General features: G+C 37.4%; 1 protein-coding gene across 1 annotated transcript in view; it reads right to left on the bottom strand.

Annotated features, from left to right (window-relative positions):
* Palmd (palmdelphin) overlaps nucleotides 1–24,853 on the bottom strand; it is a 45,910-nt gene that overhangs the window by 9,287 nt on the left and 11,770 nt on the right. The window contains exons 2-3 of the mRNA XM_005327687.4: nucleotides 21,709–21,789; nucleotides 15,952–16,076 (exon numbers count right to left, since the gene is read on the bottom strand). Coding sequence (XP_005327744.1) covers nucleotides 15,952–16,076; nucleotides 21,709–21,789 — 206 coding nt within the window. The remainder of the gene's footprint in view (nucleotides 1–15,951; nucleotides 16,077–21,708; nucleotides 21,790–24,853) is intronic.

Here is a 24,853-nt window from a genome sequence, read left to right as displayed (position 1 = left end):
CAGGGGAACTTGGGTTTAAATCCTGGTTCATCTACCAACTTTCTTTGTGACTCTAAATGACTCATTGACTTCACCAAGACTCAATGTCTCATTCCTTCATTCATTCGTTTAAAATCTTTATTTAGCATCAAATTTGCACCAGAAACTATTTTATGTGCTAGGGTATGACAGTGCACTAAACACAGTCCCTGCCCTCCAGAGGTTTATATTCTAGAGGAGAAAATATACTAATACAGCATCTGGCAAGCTTTTTTTTTGCAAAAGGTTAGATGCAAAATATTTGAGGCTCTCCAGTCTAGTCCACATATAGTTTCTATTGTATATTCATTCATTCTTTCCCCATTTTTCCTTTTGTTTTACAACCTTTTAGTAATAATTTTTTTAAAAACCCATTTTTTAGCTTGTATCTGTAAAAATACAGGACAGGGTTAGATTTGGTCCTAGATCATAGTTTGCCAACCCTTGTATTAATAAACAAATGTATATATAGAAATGTGTATGTGTACATATGCAATAATAAACAAATGTGTATATATACACACATTTGTTTCAAAGAACATATAGTTCTTTGAAAAAAGCAGGATAAGAACTATGAATACCAGGATAAGGGGTACATAACATGGTCAAGGAAGATCTCTCTGTTACTTGAGGAAATAAATGAGGGTGGGACATAAGAGAGTTTCAGTGTGCTCCAAAGAGAGAAAAAAGCAACTATAAGCTTGAAGTAAGAGCAGAGAAAGTAAGGAGACAAGTGACAAGAAGTGAAGAGGTGTGGCAGGTAGCTAGATGGCACAGGGTCTTGTGTATGGAAGGCCTTTGGGAAACCATTGGGAGTGTTGGAATTTACAGAGTTAGACAGGTTGCTGTGGTGAGAACAGGCCCAAGGGGCAAACACGGAGGTTAGTTGTAATTGTTCAGGTGAGGACAGCTTAATCTGGGGTAGTTGCTGGTAGAAGGATGAGAAATGGTTGGATTTTGGAAACATCTAGAAATGTTTACATGGGTGAGAGAGAAAGACAGCTGGGGGAAGGGTGGCTCCAGAGTTTGCGACCTGAATAATTGGGAAGATACAAATTTAATCAGCTAAACTAACACCAGGGAGACGGAAGACAGGAGATTAGGGCTGGGGGGACAAGTTCAATTTAAGATACTCAAGTGTGATATAGAGGAGACAGTTGGATACCTGGAGCTCAGAGGAGTATGGGTTTGAAGATATAAATTGAGAAGTTGGTATTTGAAGCCACATTAATGGGTAAGATTTTCTAGAAAATAAGGGAGGTAGTTAAAAATTTCAGGGACTGAGCCTGGGGCAATTCCACAGTTAAAGGTCTGGTCCATTCTAACTTAGGGCTTACTTTAAAAAAATGAAAGAGATTTAGCAAATGCTACTTTCTTCCTGTACCTGTCCCTTCTATTCCTGAGCTCTTGGTCTGCCTGGCCCATGACATCTCAGGGGATTCTGAAATGCTCTGGCATTTGTTTCCCTCTGAAGAAAAGGCCATGGATAATACCATATAATGCTCATGATTATTTTTAGACTAAAATGGTAAGAATATCAGACTGGAAGCTTGCTGACCTCATCAAAGTATCTGCTAATGAATACTTCTGAAGGTTTTCAAGTCTCAGGTGAAAGCTGCATTGATTCGGTCTCATGACACATATGACATGTTTATGAAAACTAAACAAAAACAAACACACACTTCCTTCCCATTCTCGATCACAGTTTCAGCCAACTCTCAGTTAAAAGAGATGATAAGGAAACATCTTGGAGCTAATTAGAATCACAAGCCTGTGACAGGAGACGGTTACTCATGTAGAACGTTTCTTAAAATGTCCACTTAATGCAAAACAGTTTATGATTGCATCTTGATTTGCCACTTTTGTGTATTATTAATGGATAATATAAATATCATTAAGAGATAAACATCAGAGATTTGTTGCTCTAAAAAAGCTTTCTAAAAGAGCAGAGTGCTAGTGTTAGTGATGGAAACTTAAGAGAATAGTAACTGAGAGTAAGGAACTGGATGCTTCCAGACCTCCCTTCCCCCACTTAGTCAGAACTCAGAGGGAGCCCCACCATGGAAGAGTGAGTCTGACAACTTTCAAAGTCCATAATTCACCAAAATTTTGAGAACCAAGGAGTATAAAACAAAAATTTCAACCAGAAGGCGGGGACTACCTTTGTATATCTAGTTCGGTGGTTCTCAGCTGGGGATGATCTTGCTTCCTGAGAACATTGGCAATGTCTAGTGACATTTTTGGTTTTCGTGACTGGGCAGGGCTGTGAGTAGAGGTCAAGGGATGCTGCTAAATGTTCTTCAGTGCACAGAATAGTTCTCTCATAACAAAGAATTATCTGGCCCCAAATGTCATTAGTGTTGAGGTTGAGAAACCCTGGACACCTAAGAGGATGGCTGGTATGATATAGGTTCTTGATACCTCCTTTATAAGATGTTTGTTTATCTTCATCTCTCTAAAATTTAAAAATTTTCTTCATTACTTCTTTATCTTCCAGTTTTATTCATTTCTAACTTACATATGTATGTATCTAGTTTTTCCCTACCCTGGTTCAGTGTTTATTGATAGTTAAGAGAGTATTCAATTCTGATTTAAAGCCAAAACCATGCAGGACTTAAATTTGGGACTCATACCCAATCCTTTTCTAAAGGTAGTTTGGGAGAGAGAAAACATTTAACAAGTGTAAGAAGTATTGGAAAATATATATGTATGTATAGTGTTATGGTTTACATGTGTTATCCTCCCAAAGCTCATGTGTGAAACAATGCAAGAAGGTTTGGAAGAGATATGATTGGGTCATAGCCTTAACCTAATCCGTGAGTTAATCCTGATGAGATTAACAGAGTGGTAACTGGATTCTTTTACATGTGTGTAACTGGATTCTTTTACATGTATGTAACTGGATTCTTTTACATGTATGGCTGGAAAAAATGGTTCACTTGGGACATGGCTATGGGGTATATAGTTTGTATCTGGAGAGTAGAGTTAGTCTGTCTCTCTGCCTACTGATCACCATGTGAGCTGCTTCCCTCTGCCATACTCTATACCCATGATGTTCTGCATCACCTCCAGGCCCAAGGAATGGAACCTGCTATCTATGGATTGAGACCTCTGAATCTGTGAGCCCTCAAATAAAACTTTCCTCCCCTACAATTGTTCTGGTCAAATCCTTTAGTCACAACTGTGAAAAAAAAAATTACTAAAACATGTGTACACACACACACACACACATGCACACACACGCTCACAGAACCTACAGCTGTATGTAAATATGTACACACATGTTTATGTGTGAATATGTGTATGTATAATTTTAAAACTTCTTTTTACAAGGAAAGCTTTTGGGGAGGTTTCAGGGTGATAACTCTTTAACCTTCACCTGCCTATTTTCCAGCTGATGGCTTCGAATTTCCATAAGTACTGCCATCCCCATCTTTAGAAGGTATTACCTTTCCGAATGGGAATTGAGCTCCTTGAAATGCTGATTCAGTTTGGCTGAGAAGCAGGCAGCAGAGAAAGAGAAATATCCTTTTTGGTGCCTCCTGGACTGTTAGGCGGGGCTTGATGGATGAGTTAGTACCTCTCACAATTTCTGAGAGGTGGTGGGCAGGCATCATATGCCAATTTAGATAAGCAGAGTACATGAAAAAGGATTTGTAATGCGATCCATTATTGGAATCTTTCTTCTCCTTGCTATTTGCTGGAGAAAAAGAGGGTTATTTTCAAGAGCTCCCTAGGTGAGAGCAGGTAGTTTTCATTTCATGCTCTGTGGTAGTAATAACCTCCCTTAATCATCACAAGATCATATCCCCAATCCAATTCCAACATGCAGTTTTTGGGTCTTAGAAAAAAAGGGACAGCACATAAATGCTGGATGCGTCAAGAAGGAGTTATTTCACAAGGCAATTTTTCTGCAGCTGAGAGCTCATTTATCTCTTTCAGTTTTTGGTGGAGTTAACAAGGACTAACAACCTGATGGAGTTTGCCATTAAGGGCCAAACAGACCACAACTCAAGGGGAAAAAAAAAATAACCACAATCCCAATCCAAAAGTTCACACCCTACTTCCTGTACTTGACTTGTTAGCAATTATAACAACACTGAACACATATCGCATATGGACATTGTACCAGGCACTGGCCTAATTGGTCCTCACAACAATCCCATGAGCTCTGTTATTAGTTCCACTTGAAAGATGAGCAAGCTGGGTGCCTAGCAAGGCCACTGGCCTGGAGACTCATGGGCAACCTGAGGCATGATGAATTTGGAAGCAGATCTCTGCCTACATAGCCTGAGCTGTTAATTCCTCTCCAATTAGTCACTGTGGAAACAAGACTTAATTCTTAAAATTGATTCTTATAAACTTAGACACAGCATTCATTTTTCTCAGCAGTATAAAAAGACTTCTTACTTTCCATGATAATAATGAAAGTAAGGATGACTTGGCTGGGCCTCGCCAACATGTGAAAGTTCTGATCCAGTACACAGAAAGGTAATATTTCTGTCCTAATCTTTGTTGTATTATTTTGTTGCATTGTAATTTTTGTTTGTTTGGTTGGTTTTTTTTTGGTTATTTGTCTACTTCAAAGAGCCCAGGGTTTTCTAAGATAATGCCACTTTATAGGAGGATTTTTTCTTTCTTTTTGCTTGAACACAAGACTTGTTCAAAGAAGGAAGTGAAGCTGTGTGTCTTAAATATACAGTTGTATACAGTTGTCTAATGCAATTTGATTATAACATTGCAGTTTGGATATAAGCACCAATGCTATGTTTGAAATTAAGTTTATGACTAGCTTTTAGCTATGTTATATTTTCAAAGGATTGATTGTTTACTTGCATCACAGTAGCCCAAGTGCTCATGTTAAAAGCTAGTATTAGGGCTGGGGCTGGGGCCCAGTGGCAGAGTGCTTGCCTAGCACGTGTGAGGCACTAGGTTCAATCCTTAGCACCACATAAAAATAAACAAATAAAATTTCTGAAACATTAAAAACAAAGCAAAACAAAAAGACCTAGTATTACACCCAAAGAGAGGTTCCAATCACTATTCTCTGACATAGCCTGAGTCAACAGGTGTTAGAACCAGGCTGTGCTACTACAGTACCTCTGAGGCTAGCTGATGGAAGTGCTAGAACCTCCTACCCCCTTGCTTTCCGACTTTGCCTAAGCTAATCAAAGAAGAATCCAATTTCTTCTGAAATTCACAGGCTCTCAGAATATCTTGAGCCTGTGTTGAGTTCTGCTTCAAGTGGTGGGCAATTTTAACTCCTCTGATTTCTTTTTGGGCCTAGAGATTCTCTCCTTTTCATCTTAAAACTTGGGAGAATGAGAGGTAGCTAGTGGCTTAACCGTATTTTGTGAGTTTTTGTGTGAAGGCCCGATTTTTTAGGGGAAGAAAAGACTTCTTCCAGCTCTACCCAAGGAAACAGAAAATGAGCCCATATGGCTAGCACACTTGGATTAATCATTTGCCCCTCCAACTTTAGATTTCTCCTTCGGAGGAGAAAAATAATAGTATTCCTTAAGCATTGTTGTAAGGAGGTACTTGAGATAGCGTTTGTTGCACAGGACTTGATCTATAAGAGCTCCTTAAATAAGTTTAGATTTCCTTTTCCTCAGTCTGCTTGGGAAAGGAGACCATCTTTGGGTACCTGTGGGTGAGAAAATCTGCTGACTCAGGGATTTGATAGTTGACATTAATGGAATGATTTTAGAGCAAGCATGGTCCTAATGCAGCTTCAGACATGCAACCTGTTCTTGAAAATACTTTTCTATTCAGAAAACCTCAACATTGTTTCAGCATTGTCAGAATTGTCAAATATTTACAATAGTATCTATTTAATAAATGTTGGCAGAAAGAATATTCTAGTCTATCTTGATGACCTGCTGTTTCTCCCTGCACCCCACTCCATTCCCCTTTTCTTTTTAGTAATAGAACTCTCTGTTTTTTTTTTTTTTTTTTTTTTGTGTGTGTAGGGGTATATGGGTGTGTCTTCCTCATTATCTTACTATAGACTACATTTTCAACTCTGCTTTGCATTTAGATGGTGTGTGTAACTAAATTCTGGCTGATAGTAGACTTATGCAAGCTGATAGTAGACTTATGCAAGTTTCAGGTCATAGCTTTAAAACTGAGCTGTTTGCCCTGTATTTATCTTCTCTTTCTTAAACTGGATATAGATGTGGTGATAAACTGGCTTTGACCACACTGCCAAGAGCATCCCTTAGAGAGTAGCAAAGCAGCAGGACAGGAAGGAACAGGATCTTTCTATAATCCTATATAACTTTGTTGCTGTCTTCCACTTCAGTGTTTATCAGTTAGGATTTTTATGTGTGTGAGAGAAATGAGCCCATTCCATTTAAACTGCTGCTCTTAACCAATCTTTTAAGCCAACAAAACCAGTATATAAATGATTGCATAACTTTATGTGGGAAGAAGCATAGTTTGAGAGATTTTATGACATTTTTCATTAATTTGCAGAATTACTTGTATCTTTCATTTCAGATTGTTAACTAGTGAAAACAGAACAATGAATCCACCTTTGCCCCTAGGAGTTTCAAGAATTTATGATTCTAAATGATAGGTAAAATCTAATACAGTTTATAATGATAGGTAATATTTTTGGAACTTTTAAAATTTTTAAAAAATTTTTAACAGATAACTAATTTCAATAGCTAAAATTTGCAATGAAAAAAGAAAGGTCTATTTATTTTTTGCTAAATAATAGTTCATCTAACTGAATGTTTTTGGAAGTCCAATGGATATTATTGAGAAAACATGGTTGATAACTTTAGTCAGGTAATTTTGAGTATACTATGGTAGTCATATGTAACAGGCAGATAAGTTATTATAGTGGATCAGAGTTTAAAGGTACTGTAGTGCCAAACTATACTTTCTCAATAAAAATGAGGGTATGTAATCTCGTAGAAGGTAGAATTTTAAAATTTTATTTTAACACTTTGGGGTCTGGTAAATTTTGTTGAACATTTAGTGAAACTTTATTAAGAGCTGATTGCATGTCAGACATTTTCTTAACTGAAATAAAAGTATGTCAAAAAAGATGAAGAACACTTCTATGCACAGACATGTAGAAAGAACAAGAGCTGCATGGGAATCAGTCATTGTCAAAGGGCATGTGTATAATTAGGAAGATCTAACCTACCAGAGTAAACAGTCACATGCTAAGGACAAGCATGCCAGAGAATTAAAGGGCAGTTGGCAGACAGCAAGCACAGTTTGCTGTGAGCCAGATCTGTTGCCTCTAATCCTGAGCCTTTAAGAACAGGACAGCCAATATGACGCCGCAGCTTTAAGATAAGTAGAAGCAGAAAGCCAACACAACAGGGGCACTGAAATAAGTGTGTTTGTTCTGATTATTGGGAGCAGCAGATTGTTAGAAAGTCAAATAATTTATAATTACATGTGAACTGCTAGTGCATGGATGAATCTTACATCTTAGTGTATCTTTAAATATTAATAATTATCTGATGGGCAGATGATACTATCAAGCTTTGAAACTTGCTGTGAATGGTGATTACATTCGAAAAAAATGACTTAGAAAAGCTAACCCTCTCAATCAGAACAATATTTTGTAAATGAATAGTTTCATTTTCCATAGAAAATATGAAATAATCCCACCTATTCAGGAGGCTAGGCAGAAAGATCACAAGTTCAAGGCCAACCTGGGCAGTTAGCAAGATCCTGCCTCAAAATAAAATTTTGAGAGAGGTCTGGTGATGTAGCTCAGTGGTAGAGCACTTCCATAGCATGTGCAAGACCCTGGGTTCAATCCCAGCACCTCCCATGGGAAATCAAATGTGAATAATCCACTATAATGTGAAAGTTGTAAATATAGTGTTTGTGTTTGTGGATGTGTGTGTGTGTTGTGTTTGTGTGTGTATGTGTGTGTATGTGAGAGGGGGGGAGATAGTAGAGACTGAACCTGGGGACACCCTTTCACTGCTCTTTATCCCCATCTCTTTTTATTTTTTATTTTGAGACATGGTCTCACTAAGTTGCCTAGGCTGGCCTTAGTGAACTTGAACTCCTCCTACCTCAGTCTCTGGAGTCAATGGAATTTCAGGTGTGCATCATTGTTCCTGGTACAAATGTAATTTTCAAATTAATGTCAATAAACCCATTCTTTGAATGTTGGTTTGGCATCGGGATTTGTTTAGTTAGTTTTGAGCTTCTCAAATGCTCTGGCAGAACAGAAGCTGAGTATGTGCGGTTTTTAATTAGGGCGCGCAGAGAATTGTGTAGTACATGTCAAACATTTAATAAGAGCCAAATAATTGTAATAATAATTCAATTTGACCTCTAGTCAGCTGTCATAAGTTTCTCAAATGACCTTTAATTACTGTTGTAGCCAGAACATGGGAAGTTCACTCATGTGCTCATGTGTGATTCTGGTAGGCATTTTTTGTTATTTGAAAAATTTGTGAACAAAAATATTTCTAGTGAATAAACCACTTGTAACCATATAATGAGTGGCAAAACATATTCAGTGATGTAGACAGCCACTGACTTCCTCTATTCATAAATAATCACTGGCTTTGAGTCTTGTAACCCTTAACATTTATCTCTAATCATAGAGCAGTCACTATATTTCCTATGTTCCATTCACTTAATTTTTGCTTTGCTTCTTAGTGTTAATTGTTCATATTTGAAACCAAGAACAGAATTTTGTTATTTGAAGACTGACAAATATAAATTCCAATCCTAATATAACAGAACAACCAACAATGACCAGTTAACTTTGGGTGGTCTATGTGCACTCAATGACATTTGCCTTATTGCAGACAAAGAATGCATTGCACATGTGGGTGTAGATGTTTTCTGAGCTGGTGGAGTTAGTCACAGGGACTTCTGGGGAATGGAGAAACCTAGGCCCTATGGCAACACAGATTCTCTATGATGCAATGTTTGGTTTTGAACATTTTTTATTCTGTCACCAAAACTCGGAGGATGGATTACTGCAAATAATTCAGCCCCCACTTTCTGGATTGCTCAGTTGTGCCTTTGTTCTTTCTTTACTCATGTCCACATGGCCAGAGATCTATGACATCTCAGCTAATGGTCTTAAATTTGTGTTTTAGAGCGCTGAGTATCATTTTAAATGAGAAAAATCAATGTAAAAGCACTTTGGAAAGTTAAAGGATCTGAAAAGAGATAAACACAAATGTAAATTTCCTTTGAGGAACTTGTGATTCTGGAATTGCCTCTAGAAGATCAGAAGACTTACATATGGGAGGTTTGCAATAATGAATTTAACCAATTGTAGGAGGGATGAGGGGAAGAATTTGGAGTCAGAAAAAACTACATGTGACTCATGGTATGGCTATTACTGGATTTCTAGCTTTATATGCTTTAGCATCTTCATAAAATTAGTCTAACAAAACTTCCAATAGCGAATTGTCATTATTAGAATAATATTAGTACCCTAAGATATGCTCCATGAAGGGTAGCTGCTATTGAATTGAAGTGAGGTGCAGGAAGGGCGCTCAGAAGTTATTCTAATCTACTTTTCAGCCCACCAAGAAGGTGGTTCTGTGTTTATTCTGGCTCCTTTTATTATTATTATTATTATTTGTGTGTGTGTGTGTGTGTGTGTGTGTGTGTGTGTGGTGCTAGAGATTGAATCTAGGCCCTTGTGTATGCAAGGCAAGTACTTCTACTAACATTCAGATGGATTGTTAGGTATGAACAAGAAGGCATGCTGGGAGGTGGGGACATAAAAGGGCATTTGAAAGGGAGAGAAAGTGAACAAAGTCATGATGGAATGTTAAAACATGCCATCAACAGTTGCCTCCAGCCCCAGGGTACCACTATACATAACTTTGCCCTTGACACAAACAGAGTTGGATGTTGCTTCTTCTTATTATTCAGGGGTGGGGATGGGAGGGGTTGCTGGGAATTGAACCCAGGGTCTTGTGTACACTAGGTTATTCTTTATTTTTTAAAGATATTCAGGGCTTTCTTTTTGTTTATTAGAGTTTGAGTCATTGTTTAGGCCTTTTCCGGTCCTCTTAAAGAGATATTATTTTTAAGTTCATCTGTCGCCTATCCATTCATTCTCAATTTTCTCATCATTCATGTATCAAGCTATGTATTCGAAGGTATTCCAGCCATGGGCTAGGCTTTGTACTAGGGGCTTCTGTGTGTGCATGTATGTTTTAGTGGGGTGGAGTGGAGTAGATGCCTTCCTTTATTTTTGCTGGAAGTTTGGTTTACTTAGCTTCTTTTGTTAAATCAAAATGAAGCTCCTGTATTAAAAATAACCAGACTAGCTGGGAAATTAAAAACAACAACAGATGAACTATCACAAATCTGGTAAACCAATTAGTCAAATATGAAGAGTGAAAAACATGCTTGAAATGATTTTGACTCATATAATTGCCTCAGAATAATTTCTTAAGTGTTTCTAGGCAACAGCAAATTTAATAAGAAACAAATGGTGGATTTTTTTTTTCCCTTCTCCTTTTTCCCCTTTCTCTTCTCTTTCATGTTGTCATGGAGAGAAAGCAGCCTGTCTATCTTCCTGCTATATGGTATTAGATATGGTTAGCTGGGTTGGAGTAGAGTGGCAGAAACACCTAGAATATGGTATTATTCATGCAGACCTCCCACTTGTGTTTGATGAGAAATTAGTTCCATTAAGATGCACTTGGCCTGCATAGGTAGTTAAATCATTTGGTTAAACTTGCATAGGGATCATAATGAACTAAACTTTGATAGACAATACCAGCAACCAAAGCCTCTGACCTATTTCTACATCGATATTTTGAATTCCCTTTTGAAATGGAATCTTTTGAGTTAACTGATTATTGCTTTAGATGATGCTGAGCAAAATTCTTTTTCTTGTATTCCATCTCCATTTGTGGAGGAATTTTCCTTGTTATGTGGGATGTGGCTCCAGCTGCCCTGACAGCTCAGTTTTTCTCATGACACACAGTCACTTAGAAATCCAAAGCTTCACATGCAAACTTTGCCCTTTCATACTACATGTAGAAACCAGTTTCTAACTATTTGGGGACAAATAAAAGTTTATTAAAAGAAGGCAGAAGGTCAGAAGGGTATTTTGGAATATAAAAAAAAATAACCTTACTGGAGAACATTTAATCATAAGTAGCTTATCCTGCTTAAAGGGAATGCAGTGTAATTGCATCATTCTCCTTGAGAGTTAACCTTTTACATTTTATGCTTATGACATTTCTGTCAGGCGCTCTGTGTGCTTCAATTAAAGTCAAAGGTCTCTGGACACAGTTCAAGAAGTAGAAAATGTCTGGAGGGGAGCTTGATGAAGTTTGGCAGAGGGAGGTAGGTTATGAGAGCTGCAGGGCAGCTGGAGAGAAGAACCCAGCATGTGAACACAAGGTTCCTTTGGTGACTTCTTGGGGATGCCTGGGGTATCATTCTGGGTGTGGGGTGTTGGACAGAGATCAGCAATGGAGAGTCAGTGCAGGATTTGTGCACATGGATGTTTGGAGGGAGAAGTTGGTGCACCTGTGCCTGCCATCAGAAAGTACATGGTTTAGTGGTCCCAGGATTTTGAACAGGGCTCATTTGGGAGGCAAATTGAAATCTATTTAAGCAAAGTGATTCAGAATGATATGTTCCATACAGATTTCTTCTGGGAACATTGCCTCCTAAGATATTAGTTAAGGCATAAGGCAAAATACTCAACAGTATTGTTCCACAGCTTAGAATGTGACCCAAAGAGAAAAACAATGGAAATCCACTTATTTTGTGAAATGTTTCCCCTCTTCAGAAGAGAAGATTAGAGGATGTATAAGAAGATGTGCTTGAATTAAAGGTTATGTGTGAGTCAGGAAATCTGTTGTGTGTTTTTCACATGTTAAATATTTAGGTGAATGTCTTTGTGAGGTGATGCATTCAGGTGTGAAATCATATCATGGCCTGGAAATAAAAAATGCTATAAAAATGGATTGGACAGGATTTAGCTTTTTGTGTGTATGTGGTACTGGGAATTGAACTCAGGAGCACTTTACCACTGAGATATATCTCCAGCCCTTTCTATTTTATTTTGAGTCAGTGTCTCATTAAGTTGACAGGTTGACCTTGAATTTGGGATCCTCTTGCCTCAGCGCCCAAGATCCTAGGATTAAAATCAGGCACTATCATACTTGGCAGAATTTAAATTTTGTAAAAAATTTCTGCTGGATCTAAGGCACAGTTTTACTTCTCAATTAAGACTTGTAACTAGGATTGAAACTGTGGCTCTTAACTTTTTAACTATAAACAGAGTCAGTTGGACTCTATAAATTTTCCTCACCTGTTAAATGTTACTTACTTTAAAGAGTGATTGTGAGAATTCAACGAAATAATAAGCATGAGTAATGTTTGGTCCACAGCAAATGTTCTATAAAAATTAAGCCCTATTAGCATTTTAGATTTTGAGCCATAAAGAAGAATTCATCATTATTTCCTATTGGAAAGAATTCTAGTTAGGTGGTATTCTCAGTTTTTACAAAGAAAAATATTCTTTGCATTCAAGAGAAAGATCTTGGCTGATAAATAAGAAATATCTAAATAAAGTTCTGAGTAATATTCTAATTTTAATTATTTTTATTTTTAATAAGGAAGAGCATGGGATATTTTTTGAACACCTACCATGTAACAGGCAGGGTGGCATTGCTTTATTCACAGTGCTTCTGTGAGCTGGCTACATTTGACTCACTCTTACAGGAAAGGAAACTGAGTCTTACCAAGGTGAAAGAACAAGGCCAAGCTTTTGTATTATGGTTAGCAAAACAGAGATTTGAATGCCAAAGGCTGTGCTCTTTCAGCCCATGACACATAAGTATGGACATAGAAGGAATGAAAACTTCATGTGAAAAATCTGGGGTAATTACAGTGTTTCTGTTTTGATTCAACTTTTATTCTCTAGCTGAGGAGCTAGGTAGAAAGGCCAATAGCAGAAAGGCCAATGTCACCCCTGAGCAGGCACCTAAGTGAAATGGTAAATCACATGCAGGGTTTGGGTTACTTTCCCTGCTTAGGCAATGAGACAGTTCTGCTTAGTTCAACTTCATCAGGTGGCTTGATTGCTATTCAGAACTAGCAGGAAATTGCTCTGGTTTAGTTGGTAATGAAAGCTTCTTAGACACTGTGAGTAGTTGTTTAGGCAAAGATTTAATTAAAAAAAAAACATGCACCTGATTATTTCGTAGCTTTAGAAATATCGGAGAAAAAAATGTTCAATTATACTTCGAACAATAGTTTCAAGTGAGTTATGAACTCCCATTTTTACCCCAAATACAGATTGCAGAATCACATAGGTTACACATTCACATTTTTACATAATGCCATACTAGTGACTGATGTATATCTTTATCCCCTGAATAAAATGTTGAAACATTGAAAAAAAAATGTTCAATTATCAGGTAAAGCTGCTCTGGCAGTGTGATTTCTAGAATGAGGGGCAGTTGTGGAGGCTGCTTAATGTAGACAAGGCACACGTATTTCTTGTCTTCCTATGTTGCTTTGGAACATTCTGTTCCTTCCACATTTTTCACCAGATAAACATGCCTCTGTGAACCACAAGGAATGCAAATTCTTTACTAATTCTTTGCAAATACATTTCTTTCGGACTGTTCCTTAACCAAAGCAGTTTGCTGATTATAAGTGATAACACTTGTCCATGGTCAGGTGTCTTACTATTTCCTGAACATTTACATCTACATCTCTCGATTCATTTTCTAGCTGAGGAGCACTGACCTTCCCTTGCATTAGACTAAAGGCTACTCATAACTGACCCTGTGGTCTTAATTCAGTCTTTACCTTCTCTAAGTCTATTTTCTCATCTATCAAATGAAGGTATTGATGCTTTTAAATTTTTATTTATTTATTTTAGAATTGCCATGAGTACTTAGTGACAATGTAAATGCATGTATTTTGTAAACTGTACAAAGCCCTTCAGAATGAACCATTATTGTTATTATTCATATTGGCAGACTAAAATAATTTGGTGTTTATTTAGGAGTAGTGATGTGTTAATAGCATCCTGAAGACCTAAAATGAAGTTGTATTGAGATGCCAGAAATTGTACCAAATAACAGGTAGTGATTTGGTACTTTAAGAGAGTAGAGGGACATGGAAGAAGATCCCCCAATGTGATAGGAGGTTTTGGAGAAAGGAGAATAAAGGGACAGATCATGCTTCCAAGACTTATCATAAGAGGTAACACCTTTTGTGTTCACAGAGGTTGCTGCGTGATGTTGTTTGATAGGCAGTGTAGGGTAGTCAGATGAAATAGTTCTGATCTGCCTCTTTCTAGTTGTGTGACTTCCTTAATCTTTCTTCAAGAAATGAAGTTCAACCCTTGGTAATTTGCAGTACATTTGTTTTGGTTAAAACAATAAAAAATCTGTACAACTAAAAAAAAAATGAAGTTCATACCTACCTCACAGGGTTATGAAGATTAAATGGGATAATATATGTAAAGTTCTGGGAGCATAATATACATCATTTAAATACCTCTCCTCCTTATCCTCTTCTAGTTTTGGTCAGACAGGAGCTGTCAGTAGACAGGCCTCTGTCAGTACTGGCAGAAACTTATGTGCTTCTGAGAGCATTCAGGCAAGGTTCAAAAGCAATCAGAAGAGTCCTAATAAGTACTTGGGATTACTCGGAATGCTGCCCAAACCCGTTTATGGAGCTTGGGCATATGTAGCCACTTCAATTATCATCAGTTACAGAGAGAGTTGTAGGTGTTCAGTAGGTGGAAAGACTGAAAAGAAGCTGTGAGGGAAAGCAAGGAGGTGTCTGTACAGCGGGAAGGGCTTACAGGGATTAACTCTGGACTCCTTCAGAGATAAGGATTCCATGCTGAGAAAGAAGGGAAGTAATCATCAGCTGAAGCCAGACTTGGTAAGAAGCTCTTGCTAAGAGAATGGAGTTTTCCAAACTGTAGGGCTGATTGATTGATTGATTGATTGATTGATTGATTTTTAAAGCGTTTATTGTCTACTGTTTGGAAGCACTCCACGTCTTTGAGCAAATAACTGAGGGGTTTATAAAAATAAATGTTTAAATTATATAACTTCTTAAGAATTGTGAATTTCAGAAAAAACAGCTAAATAGGGATAAGCAAAGATTTTAGCTATTAAAAACACGAATGGGTAATTAAGCTAATAAGATGGAAATAATTTTTTATAAAGGAAGCTTTTTTTCCCATGTTGTCCATTTTGGAAAATGACTTTTGACTTTCCAATATCTAATTTTTCATGCTATCTTTTTGTGGGGGGGATAGTACTAGTAATCTCACCTTATATTTGAGCTTTCTGTTTTTTTTTTTTTCAAGCCCATTATCTCTTTTTAAGGTATGGTAATTTGATGACTGTACTTGTTCCATCGGGAGTTGCTGATTGTGCGTGATGGGAAGGGAAGGAAATGGAGAAATGAGATGAACACCTGTGGCCACATGGTCACAGAAGTAGAAAAGGGCCCCTGTATCTGATATCTTCTCTTCCAAAATAGAGTGGGGTTGGTGGGGGAGAGGTCTGATGGAGAGACAATGCAAACACACCAGTAGACCTGTCACCTGTTTTTAGGTGAGAGTGGGGGCTGGCCCTGGGAAGAAGCACAGTTTTTGATGCATCTGCCATATGCCAAGTAGATGCATAACTATTTTAAAATCTGCTCAACAACCCTGAAGATAGGTAATTACAGGACATAGACTCGGAGAGGTATGGGTAACTCACCAATATATGTTTAAAAATAGTGTTGAGATATTCAGGAGACATTTAACATGACATTTCTATTTCTGCCTGCTGGTGTATTTCCCTAGTCATTTTTGGAAACAAAAATGGAAGATGTGATTCTGCCCCTTAAACTGAGAATAGCTTGTTACACAAACACACGGTACAAAGACAAAGGAGAAGGTAGATGTGGGGCATCTCAGAGAGGTCCTACCTGAGGATACTTTGTTCTAGAACCTGGATCTGGTACTGGTCTTGCTGATTTTGCTTCTTCATCTCTTCCTGTTCTTTCCCACTGGTGACTCCATCGAGAAGCCATTTCTCCCTCAAGGCCTTTTTCTGGTGTCAGGAAACACACACACATGTTCTCATATCAGTCAATAACTTAAATGAAAATCTCTTCTTTCAAATCTTATGAATTTCAATAGTGGACATGTTAAAGAAGAATTATTTTCTCCCATTGCCTTGCCCGAAAAAAATCTGTCATTTCCCTTTTCACAACCTTCTTGACCCCCTTTCAAAGCAATGTTTTCTGTATCTAAATCCTATTTACCTTTTGAGGCTTAGTGTCAGGGTCCTTCAGCTCATGAAGACCCCAGCCCCCTCCCTCCCTGGCAGCCCCATCCTCGTCCTCTAGAATCGTGCTGTGCTGTATGTTTATCACAGTCCTGTAGAGACCTCACAATGTGATGTCTTTACTGTGATTTCTTTGGTTGATGGCTGTACGTCTTGTGTCCTTAACAAAGTTCAAAGTTCCATGAAGTCATTTTGATGTTCACACCATGACCTCACATAATAACCTTTTCTGGGACTAATTGAAATGGTGGGCAAAACAGAAGGCTGCTATTGTATCTTGGGTTGCAAGAACAAGGTAAAATTAATTTAAGATACAATACCAACACTCAGCACTCCTTCTCTCTTCTGGGAATCTCCCTGGTTCTAGACATTCTTAAATCCAGCTTCCTACCTGTTCCCCTAATATGATGCACAAAATTCATGGCTATACCTAAACACTGATGAGTTGATTTTATTTTGGTCAACTTTAACAATATAAAAAAGATATGTTTCATCATATGGAAAATATACTTTTGAATTTACTTGAAAGAATTAAACTGATGAATACGGGGTAAAAATGGGAGTTCATAACCCACTTGAATCAAAGTGCGAAATATGATATGTCAAGAACTATGTAATGTTTTGAACAACCATCAATAAAAATTTTAAAAAATAAAAAAAAAGAATTAAACTGATGAGCCTAAGAAAACTTAAAACAATGAGAGAGACCTAGAAACTTTGGAGGGGCTTTAGCTAGCATCCAGCCCATGTCTCAAGTGGAAACTGTATGATATATGATTCTATTATTATCAAAGAGTTGGAGTTTCTTCCCTTCTTCCTGATAAAAAAGGGCTTCACATGTATTCATATGTATCTAATCGACCGCTCTATATTGTTTGCTCAGTTATTCAATTATTCTTTGGGGAGTCACTATGCCTATAATGATGAGGAGATTATAGGAACTTTATTTTCCGGAGAACTTCTTTCTCTTATATGACAATTAAAATGAGAGCAAGTAAGAAGAATGTTTTTTTCTCTTTTTAAAGGATGATAGAATTAATACCACTGAAATAGAAATATATTTGAGTTGAAAAAAGTTAATTAGCCTTGGTTATGCTTGATAATTACAAAGGTTATCTTAAGAAAGACAATGTTTTTCAAACGATTATTTAAAATCCAACAGTACACTAATTGCAAATAAACATCATATGGAATGGTAGTTTGAAGAACGAATAAAATTCAGATGGCTTTAGTTAAAGCAGTGAGGTGCATGGAAGTTTACAGGTACACAGGACACTACTTGAAAGCCACAGGACCAAATGACGAAGAACCTCAGCCCAGATCATCACATTTGTGTTGACCTTGTCAGAGTTTGCAGCAATTGCATGTGGACAACACACTCCAGAAGAGCAATGTTACTGCATTCTGTCACAGAAAGATTCTCTCCCCCAGTGTTAACTTGACCTCTTATTAAAGCTGGTTAGTTGTTTGCAAAAATGTTTCTCATAGACCTAGTAAATATTACTAATAGAGGTCAAGATTTGGCTCCTGAGGTCAAAGATGTCAAGAAAATCTAAATATATCAGCATTTTAAGAATTCACCTTGATTTTTAACTTATTTTTGTTGATGGCATTTGAAGATAGCTAATGTATAATAAAGAAGACAGATATTGCCTATCAAAGTAAGTTACAGTGCTTAAGAACTATCCATGAGGATAGTTCAGTCAGTTGCATGCTTAGATCTATAACAAGCACTAGAATGGCATGGTTTATGATGTTGAATTGCAGATAGAGGTGAATGAACTGGTAACACGATTAGAATTAAAAACCATATGAACTGAATGAAAGTATAAGTTACCTGCAGGTGATAAAAAAAAAAATTGGCAGTTTTTAAGGAAAAGGTTTTCCTGAAGCAATTCTACCCAGCAATTTCAGTAAGACTTTGGGATAAATTGATTTTTTTCATACCGTGAATGAATGGATTTACAGGAAAGGACAATTTTCTAGACAGTATATTTTGTGTTTATTGATGGTGTGAGATTGTGATGCTATTACTAGGCAAAAAGATCCCTAGTATGCAAATCCCAGAGTTGTTGGAATATTGGAATGAGAACGTCCCTGGAAGTTCCCTGTGTAGTGGTCCTGGGTATGATCATCGGGATCAGAAGCAAGATCGTAGTGAGTTACTGCAACTATTTTGAAATGTTTGTATGCTGATGCAGGAGGAAGACTTTGCAAGTGCTTATGCTTATGTTGTTAACTGTGCCACTAAAGTGTAATAAAAAGTTTGCATCAGGGAAGTGGTAAGGACAGTCACAGCAACGAGAACAAATGGATAGAGAAGAAAACCAGAAACTGGTGTTAACTATAGAGACCACTAGAACTTTCTCAACTTGATGAACATATTGTAGAATTAATTTTTAAAATACTTTTGCACATTTTCGAATGCTGATTTGGATTTATGCCTGGTTGCTGTTTGGCATAGCAAACTATTTCTGCAAACTTGGAAAAATATCCTGTATTCAAATAGCCACTCTTTCCTCTGTGTTTTTATGACTTCTACAGAGTGCTCATCATAGGATAAATGTCATTATGAGTTTATGTGTCAGTTATCATTTTTAGGGCACAGGTCAAATTTTATTTATTTTAAATTCTTAGTGTCCAATTTAGTACCTTGCTCATAATGAGTGTTTAATAAATGTTCATGTACTTCAAGGCCCTCTGAACCGTATACATTCTACTTATTGGTTAAGACCCAGCTTAAATTTCACATCAGTTAAGAAAAAGGTTTTTTGTTGTTGTTGTTGTTGTTGTTGTTGTTTTTAGTTATACATGGACTCAATATCTTTATTTTGTTATTTTTATTTTTTGATGTGGATCGAACCTAGGCCCTCACACATGCAAGGCAAGTGCTCTGCCACTGAGCCACAACCCCAGTCCCAAATTTCACATCTTTCACAAAACTTTCTTTGACCACCTCAGATTAAGAAATTTATGCTTATACTTCAATTTAAATTAAGCATTATCATTTAACTTGTTTTGCTTATTTAATCTTGAATTTCCCAAATTAGGAAAATATATCATTTCCTTCTCCCCCTCACCTCTATTCCTTTGGGTCAAGCACAGCTTTAGAAGTTGGATATCAACTTTGTGTGAAAAAAAATGAAAACCTCTTGCTCCTGGCACAAGCAGACATGGGCCAGAGTAAACAGTTGGCAAGGAAGTGTGGGCAGGATTTCAGCACCTCCATTTGTACTTATGCAGTACACAATCTGCACAACTGTATTTGGCAGTTCAAAGCATGATAAATGTTTTGATTGGATTAGATTAGGAAAGGTCTCCTGGTTCCAGAAGGAAACTGATAAGGAAGATCATATATTACTTTCTGGTCTGTTCTTGACAAGTACTAAAATGAAGTGGCACCTCAAAAATGGACCTATCAGTAATTCAGGCTTTTCCTATGTGAAACTTACTTCCAAAATGAACTGAGTCCATATTTAAACCTTTATTTTACTGTGAGCTCTGCTTTTATTTGCTATCCATTCTGCAAGAATTGCAATTGCCATATGCTGGAGAGCTATCAGTTTACTCAGACACAGGAAGCTGTTCTCTGCCAAAACCAAACTGTATAAAAATGTGTGTGTGTGTGTGTGTGTGTGTGTGTGTGTGTGTGTGTGTGAGAGAGAGAGAGAGAGAGGGAGAGAGAGAGAGAGAGAGAGAGAGAGAGAGAGAGAGAGAGAGAGAGAGAGCACACAAATTCTCAAATTGTTGTTTGGGTTTAGAAATAATCTATTTTAAATATTGTTCTAGATTTGACATATTTCATTTGAATTATACTAACAGAACTTGGTATAATCTGTTTTCATTTCATCAATTTTCTAGGAATATACATCGCATTTCTTTTGTGTTTACTACTCATGTATACCTATGAGTATATATGTGTGTGTGTATGTGTATGTGTATGTGTGTGTATATATATATATATATATAGTGTGTGTGTGTGTGTGTGTGTGTGTGTGTGTGTGTTACCAGGGATTGAACTCAGGGGTACTCGAACACTGAGCCACACCCCCAGCCCTATTTTGTATTTTATTTAGAGACAGGGTCTCACTGAGTTGCTTAGCATGTTGCAGTTGCTGAGGCTGGCTTTGAACTCATGATCCTCCTTCCTCAGCCTCCTGAGCTGCAGGGATTAAGGGTGTGTGCCACCACACCTGGCTCATGTATATTCTTTGTGACATATTGGAAGGACAGCAGTAGGTTAACTATGGTTTGCAATTATCCATCAAACAACAGCAATGTCAGCTAGTACAGGAGCAAAAAAGCCAACTGAATCTGAAGAACTGAGGCTAATCAGAGTTTTAGTTTCTTTTCAGAGGTGGTTACTTGTTCCATTGGAAAAAAATGGATTTAGGCCAGACTTGGTGGAACGTGCCTGTAATTTCAGCACTTCTAGAGGCTGAGGCAGGAGGATGGTAAGTTTGAGGCCCAGCCTTAGCAACAACGAGACCCTGTCTCAAAATAAAAAAATTAAAAGGATGGAGTCATGTAGCTCAGTAGTAAATTTCCTTGGGCCCATCCCCAGTACCAAAAAAAAAAAAAAAAAAAAAAAACGGATTTAGCTGAATTTGACAATTTTAACTTCATTTTTGAGACCCCCATGAGTATGAAGCATTGTTTCATTGAGGGGATTCATTAAATTTATTGGTAGCAGCCCTGCCAGATAAGTACAGTTTCCTGCTTGGGCTTGTTCACAAGGAGCTCCTGTTTGTCATTTGCTTACATCCTGTGACTAAGCTACGTAATAAAATATTGAAACTCAATGTGCTTTAATTACAAAGTGACCACACCCAGTGAAAGATGTAAAGTCTGATTTTTAAAAATGGAGACTTATTTATGGTTATGATCTCATGTTCTGTCAAAACAAAATAAAACAGAAACCCAACCCAAGCCATTCTCAAACAACATTGGATTCATCACATTGAGCTTTTAAACACAAGCATCCTTGACCAGGCTGGACACTGTCTGTTCTGCATCCCCTGGGGAATGGCTGGCCTTTCACTGATTTCAAAGGGAACTTCCTAGCTGGATCCCCTCCCCAGGGATGTTAAAAAAGACTGTATCAGGGCCAAATTCTCAAGGCTGAATTCTCAAGGCTACTGAGGAAAATTAGGAAATTCAGTGCTAAAGGACAGAAGTAATCAAACCATGTTTTCAGCTTCCCATGAGTTTGACAGAAGGTATTCATCTCATATGCAAATATTGCTAGCTTGTTGGCTTCTTGTAGGGCTATTAGAATGTTGAGAGCTATGCTGGGAATTTTCTGTCTCTGAAAGCATCGTTTCTATTGAAATTTGAATGCCATTAGGTTATTTGAATACAAAATCATTGAAATACAATTAAAGTCATATGTTACCTTCAAATGCTGGTGTTTTAGTTTTTCTTCCTCTATTTTCAGACGCTTCTGAGAGATTTCTTCCTGTATTTTTCTCTTATCCTGAAATTTAAAAAGTTCCAGCATAATTATTTATTTTTTTAATTTGTTTTCTTGGGCTTGTCATTATTTGAATAATGAATGACTGGTCAGCCACATGGCCTTGGCATTGGTCTGAAGCTGCTTTGGAAACCTATAGTTCAAAGCAAAGGAGCCAAGGAGACAAAAGGGAAAGAGAGAAAGGGCAGGGGTTGGGGGAAGCAGAGCATTCTGTTTATGGAAAATTATATGTAAAGGTGTTTTAGCAAGAGAACTTAAAAAATCCCAATGCCTTTCCTTCCTACTTTTCTCTTCTTTCCTTTCCTTCAATCCAGTGAGACTGACCTGATGAATGATATAATGGAAGAAGCCAGTTTTTAGAGGGAGTTTTGAAACAGGCCTAAGGAGGCACTATAGAAGGGAGGCCTCTGGCTCAAGGGTAAAGAGGCTGCTGGGTGAAAGGCCAGCACCTGTGCAAGCCTAGGATCGCCTCTGGGTAGTTAGAAAGCCAGGCAGCCAGAAAGTGGGACTGCTTCCTCCTTGGAAAGAGACAACAGAGAGACACAGTTCAGATACCGCTTCATAACAGTAACTGAGATAAACAAACAGACAAACAAAAAAACATGGAGAGACACACTATCATTCACCAAGTTTAAATGATAGTATCTTGAAAGAATCAACAACGAAACGCAACAGAAAGTAAAATCATTTACACACACAGGTTGTACTTTCTAGAAAATATAGCATATATACTAAGTGGAGAGTCTGGGTTTGATATCTGGCTCCTCGATTTACGGCTCTGTCTTTAGACAAAATCCTTAACTTCTCTGCATTCCAATGACTTCATCTCTGAAATGGGGAAAATGAGTACAGACCTCAGATGATATGAACAGTAGATGAGCAAATATATGTGAAGGTTCCTGTAACGTAACCTGTTATTCACTCACAAAACAACACATTAATTATGACCATGCCTTTCCTGGCCTGAAATATTTTAGAGATTCCATATCTGAAATAAAGGCACCCAAATAGCCATGTAAAGAAGTCCTTATTTCCTTGCTTTTGATTTAGAGGTGACATTGTCCTCCATTTTGTTCATAAGAGTTGGTTTTAAAGTTGCTTTCAAAATGGAAAATTCCCAAAGGATAAAATTTTGTTGCCAATGAAGACATCTAAAAGAATTTGAAGCAGATTCAGAAGGTAATTTAGAAGGAAGAGTTCCAAAAATATTTGGCAGCATTAATGAAATAAGTGCATGGCTTCCTGATGTGATTCCTTTGAAGATTAAAACTCTTTTTTGATGTGTAAGTGCAGGTACATTTGTTGAAGAAAAACAACACATTGTTCTCCAACTTTACGTCCTGTTTCTCTTTGTGTATAGGAGAGACATCTGACTTCATCAGCACTACTTCTTAAATTTTAGAAGCAGTTCTTTTGAGAAAAATTAGGCAAAAAAAACCATGGACCTTTAGAATTGCTTCTGTCTTTTCAATGAAATTTAGTCATTAGTCACAAAGACTCTTGAAAACCTCTGTGAGCCAATTCTCCATAAGAGATTTATTGAGCAAATATTAGTAGCATTTGGTAAGTGTTTCACAGGTGCTATTCTATTTAATTGTTATAATAACAAAGAGATACTGTAATGATTTTCATTTTATATGATGGGAAATGGAAGTTTAGGGCACACTAACTCATCTGAGTTTGCATAAATAAGACATGGCAGAGCCATGTTCCAATTCCAGGCAATTTAGCCAAGTCCCTGCACCACTTCCTCAAGTGTGAAGTTAGTTAAACTAGTCATAACCTCCTTTATCGTCATCTGCATTACCAAGCCCCAAGGCCTGAAGGCAGCTTCAGGACAGGGAGCAACAGTGGGACCTCTTATTAGAAGGGAGCACATTTTCAGCTCTCTACATGTGATGCTGTATCTATCTGGCTTCACAAATAGCCCAGAAAAAGGAGTACAGTATGGTTGCGGAGAGTGACTATGAAACTCAGCAAAACTTTTCTACCCTGTTGGCTGCCTGTTTGGGCTGGTTTCATCTTAGGGCTAGTAATCAGGTAATGAAAGCTGTGGTTAAAAGCAGAGCCTTCGGGGTGTTTTGGCAACACAAGGCTTATGCAAGGGTTGCTAAGGAATACCAATGTTTTGTCACTTAGAGGTAACATGATGCCTCTTTTCTATTGGTCTAGGTAGGTGGGAAGATAATTTTATAATGTTATAGACATAATCCTATTTTAAGATAGGAATACTTTTCCCTCATAAGATATCCATCAGCAATAAGTTATTATCCTTTGCCAAATTTGATAGGAATCTATAAGCATTATTGAAAAATAATATCACAATAATTTAGTTTCAATAGGGCAGTACAAACTAAGTTTTATATCTAGCTTTATTGCCAGCGTACCAGAAGTTATCAAAATCAGCTAATTCCTTCTCAAATGATCATGAAACACAGGTGAAATGCCATCTGCTTCCCCAAATTTCCCCAGAATGTAGAGCACCTCTGTAGATAGCTGTTGTGACCTAGTACATCAGATATTTATTAATATAACTATTTTGAATAACTTATATGTTGTTTACTTCTTCAGTGATCAATTACCAAAAAACAATCAATTACTTAAACATTTGCTTGTCTGACAGCCTATTTTAGCAGTTGATAGCCACAAATTCCAATTCTGTGAAAGGCTTCCTCTTATTTGGAAAATTAATTTATGCATCTTGTACAACTATAAAGTTATTGTCATCATCTTGGATCCAAAGATATTACCTTGATCACAGTACTTAGGAATTATTAATAACTTAGGAGGTATTATTGATTAACAATTAGTATTGAACATGCCTATTCAGTCAAGAAGGCAGGATTTGTTCTGTTTTACTTTGTTATTTATTTATTCAATATTTAGGTACAAATATTTATGTGACATTAAGAGTTTCACAGTGTTTAGCCTGGTGAGATGGCACATGCCTGTAATCCCAGCAGTTCAGTAGGCCGAGGCAGGAGGATCACGAGTTCAAAGCCAACCTCAGCAAAAGCAAGGTACTAAACAACTCAGTGAGACCCTGGTTTTAAATAAAATATAACAT

Source organism: Ictidomys tridecemlineatus, chromosome 11 (assembly GCF_052094955.1).
Source record: "Ictidomys tridecemlineatus isolate mIctTri1 chromosome 11, mIctTri1.hap1, whole genome shotgun sequence".
NCBI lineage: Eukaryota > Metazoa > Chordata > Mammalia > Rodentia > Sciuridae > Ictidomys > Ictidomys tridecemlineatus.
This window is presented reverse-complemented; position numbering and strand designations above follow the sequence as displayed.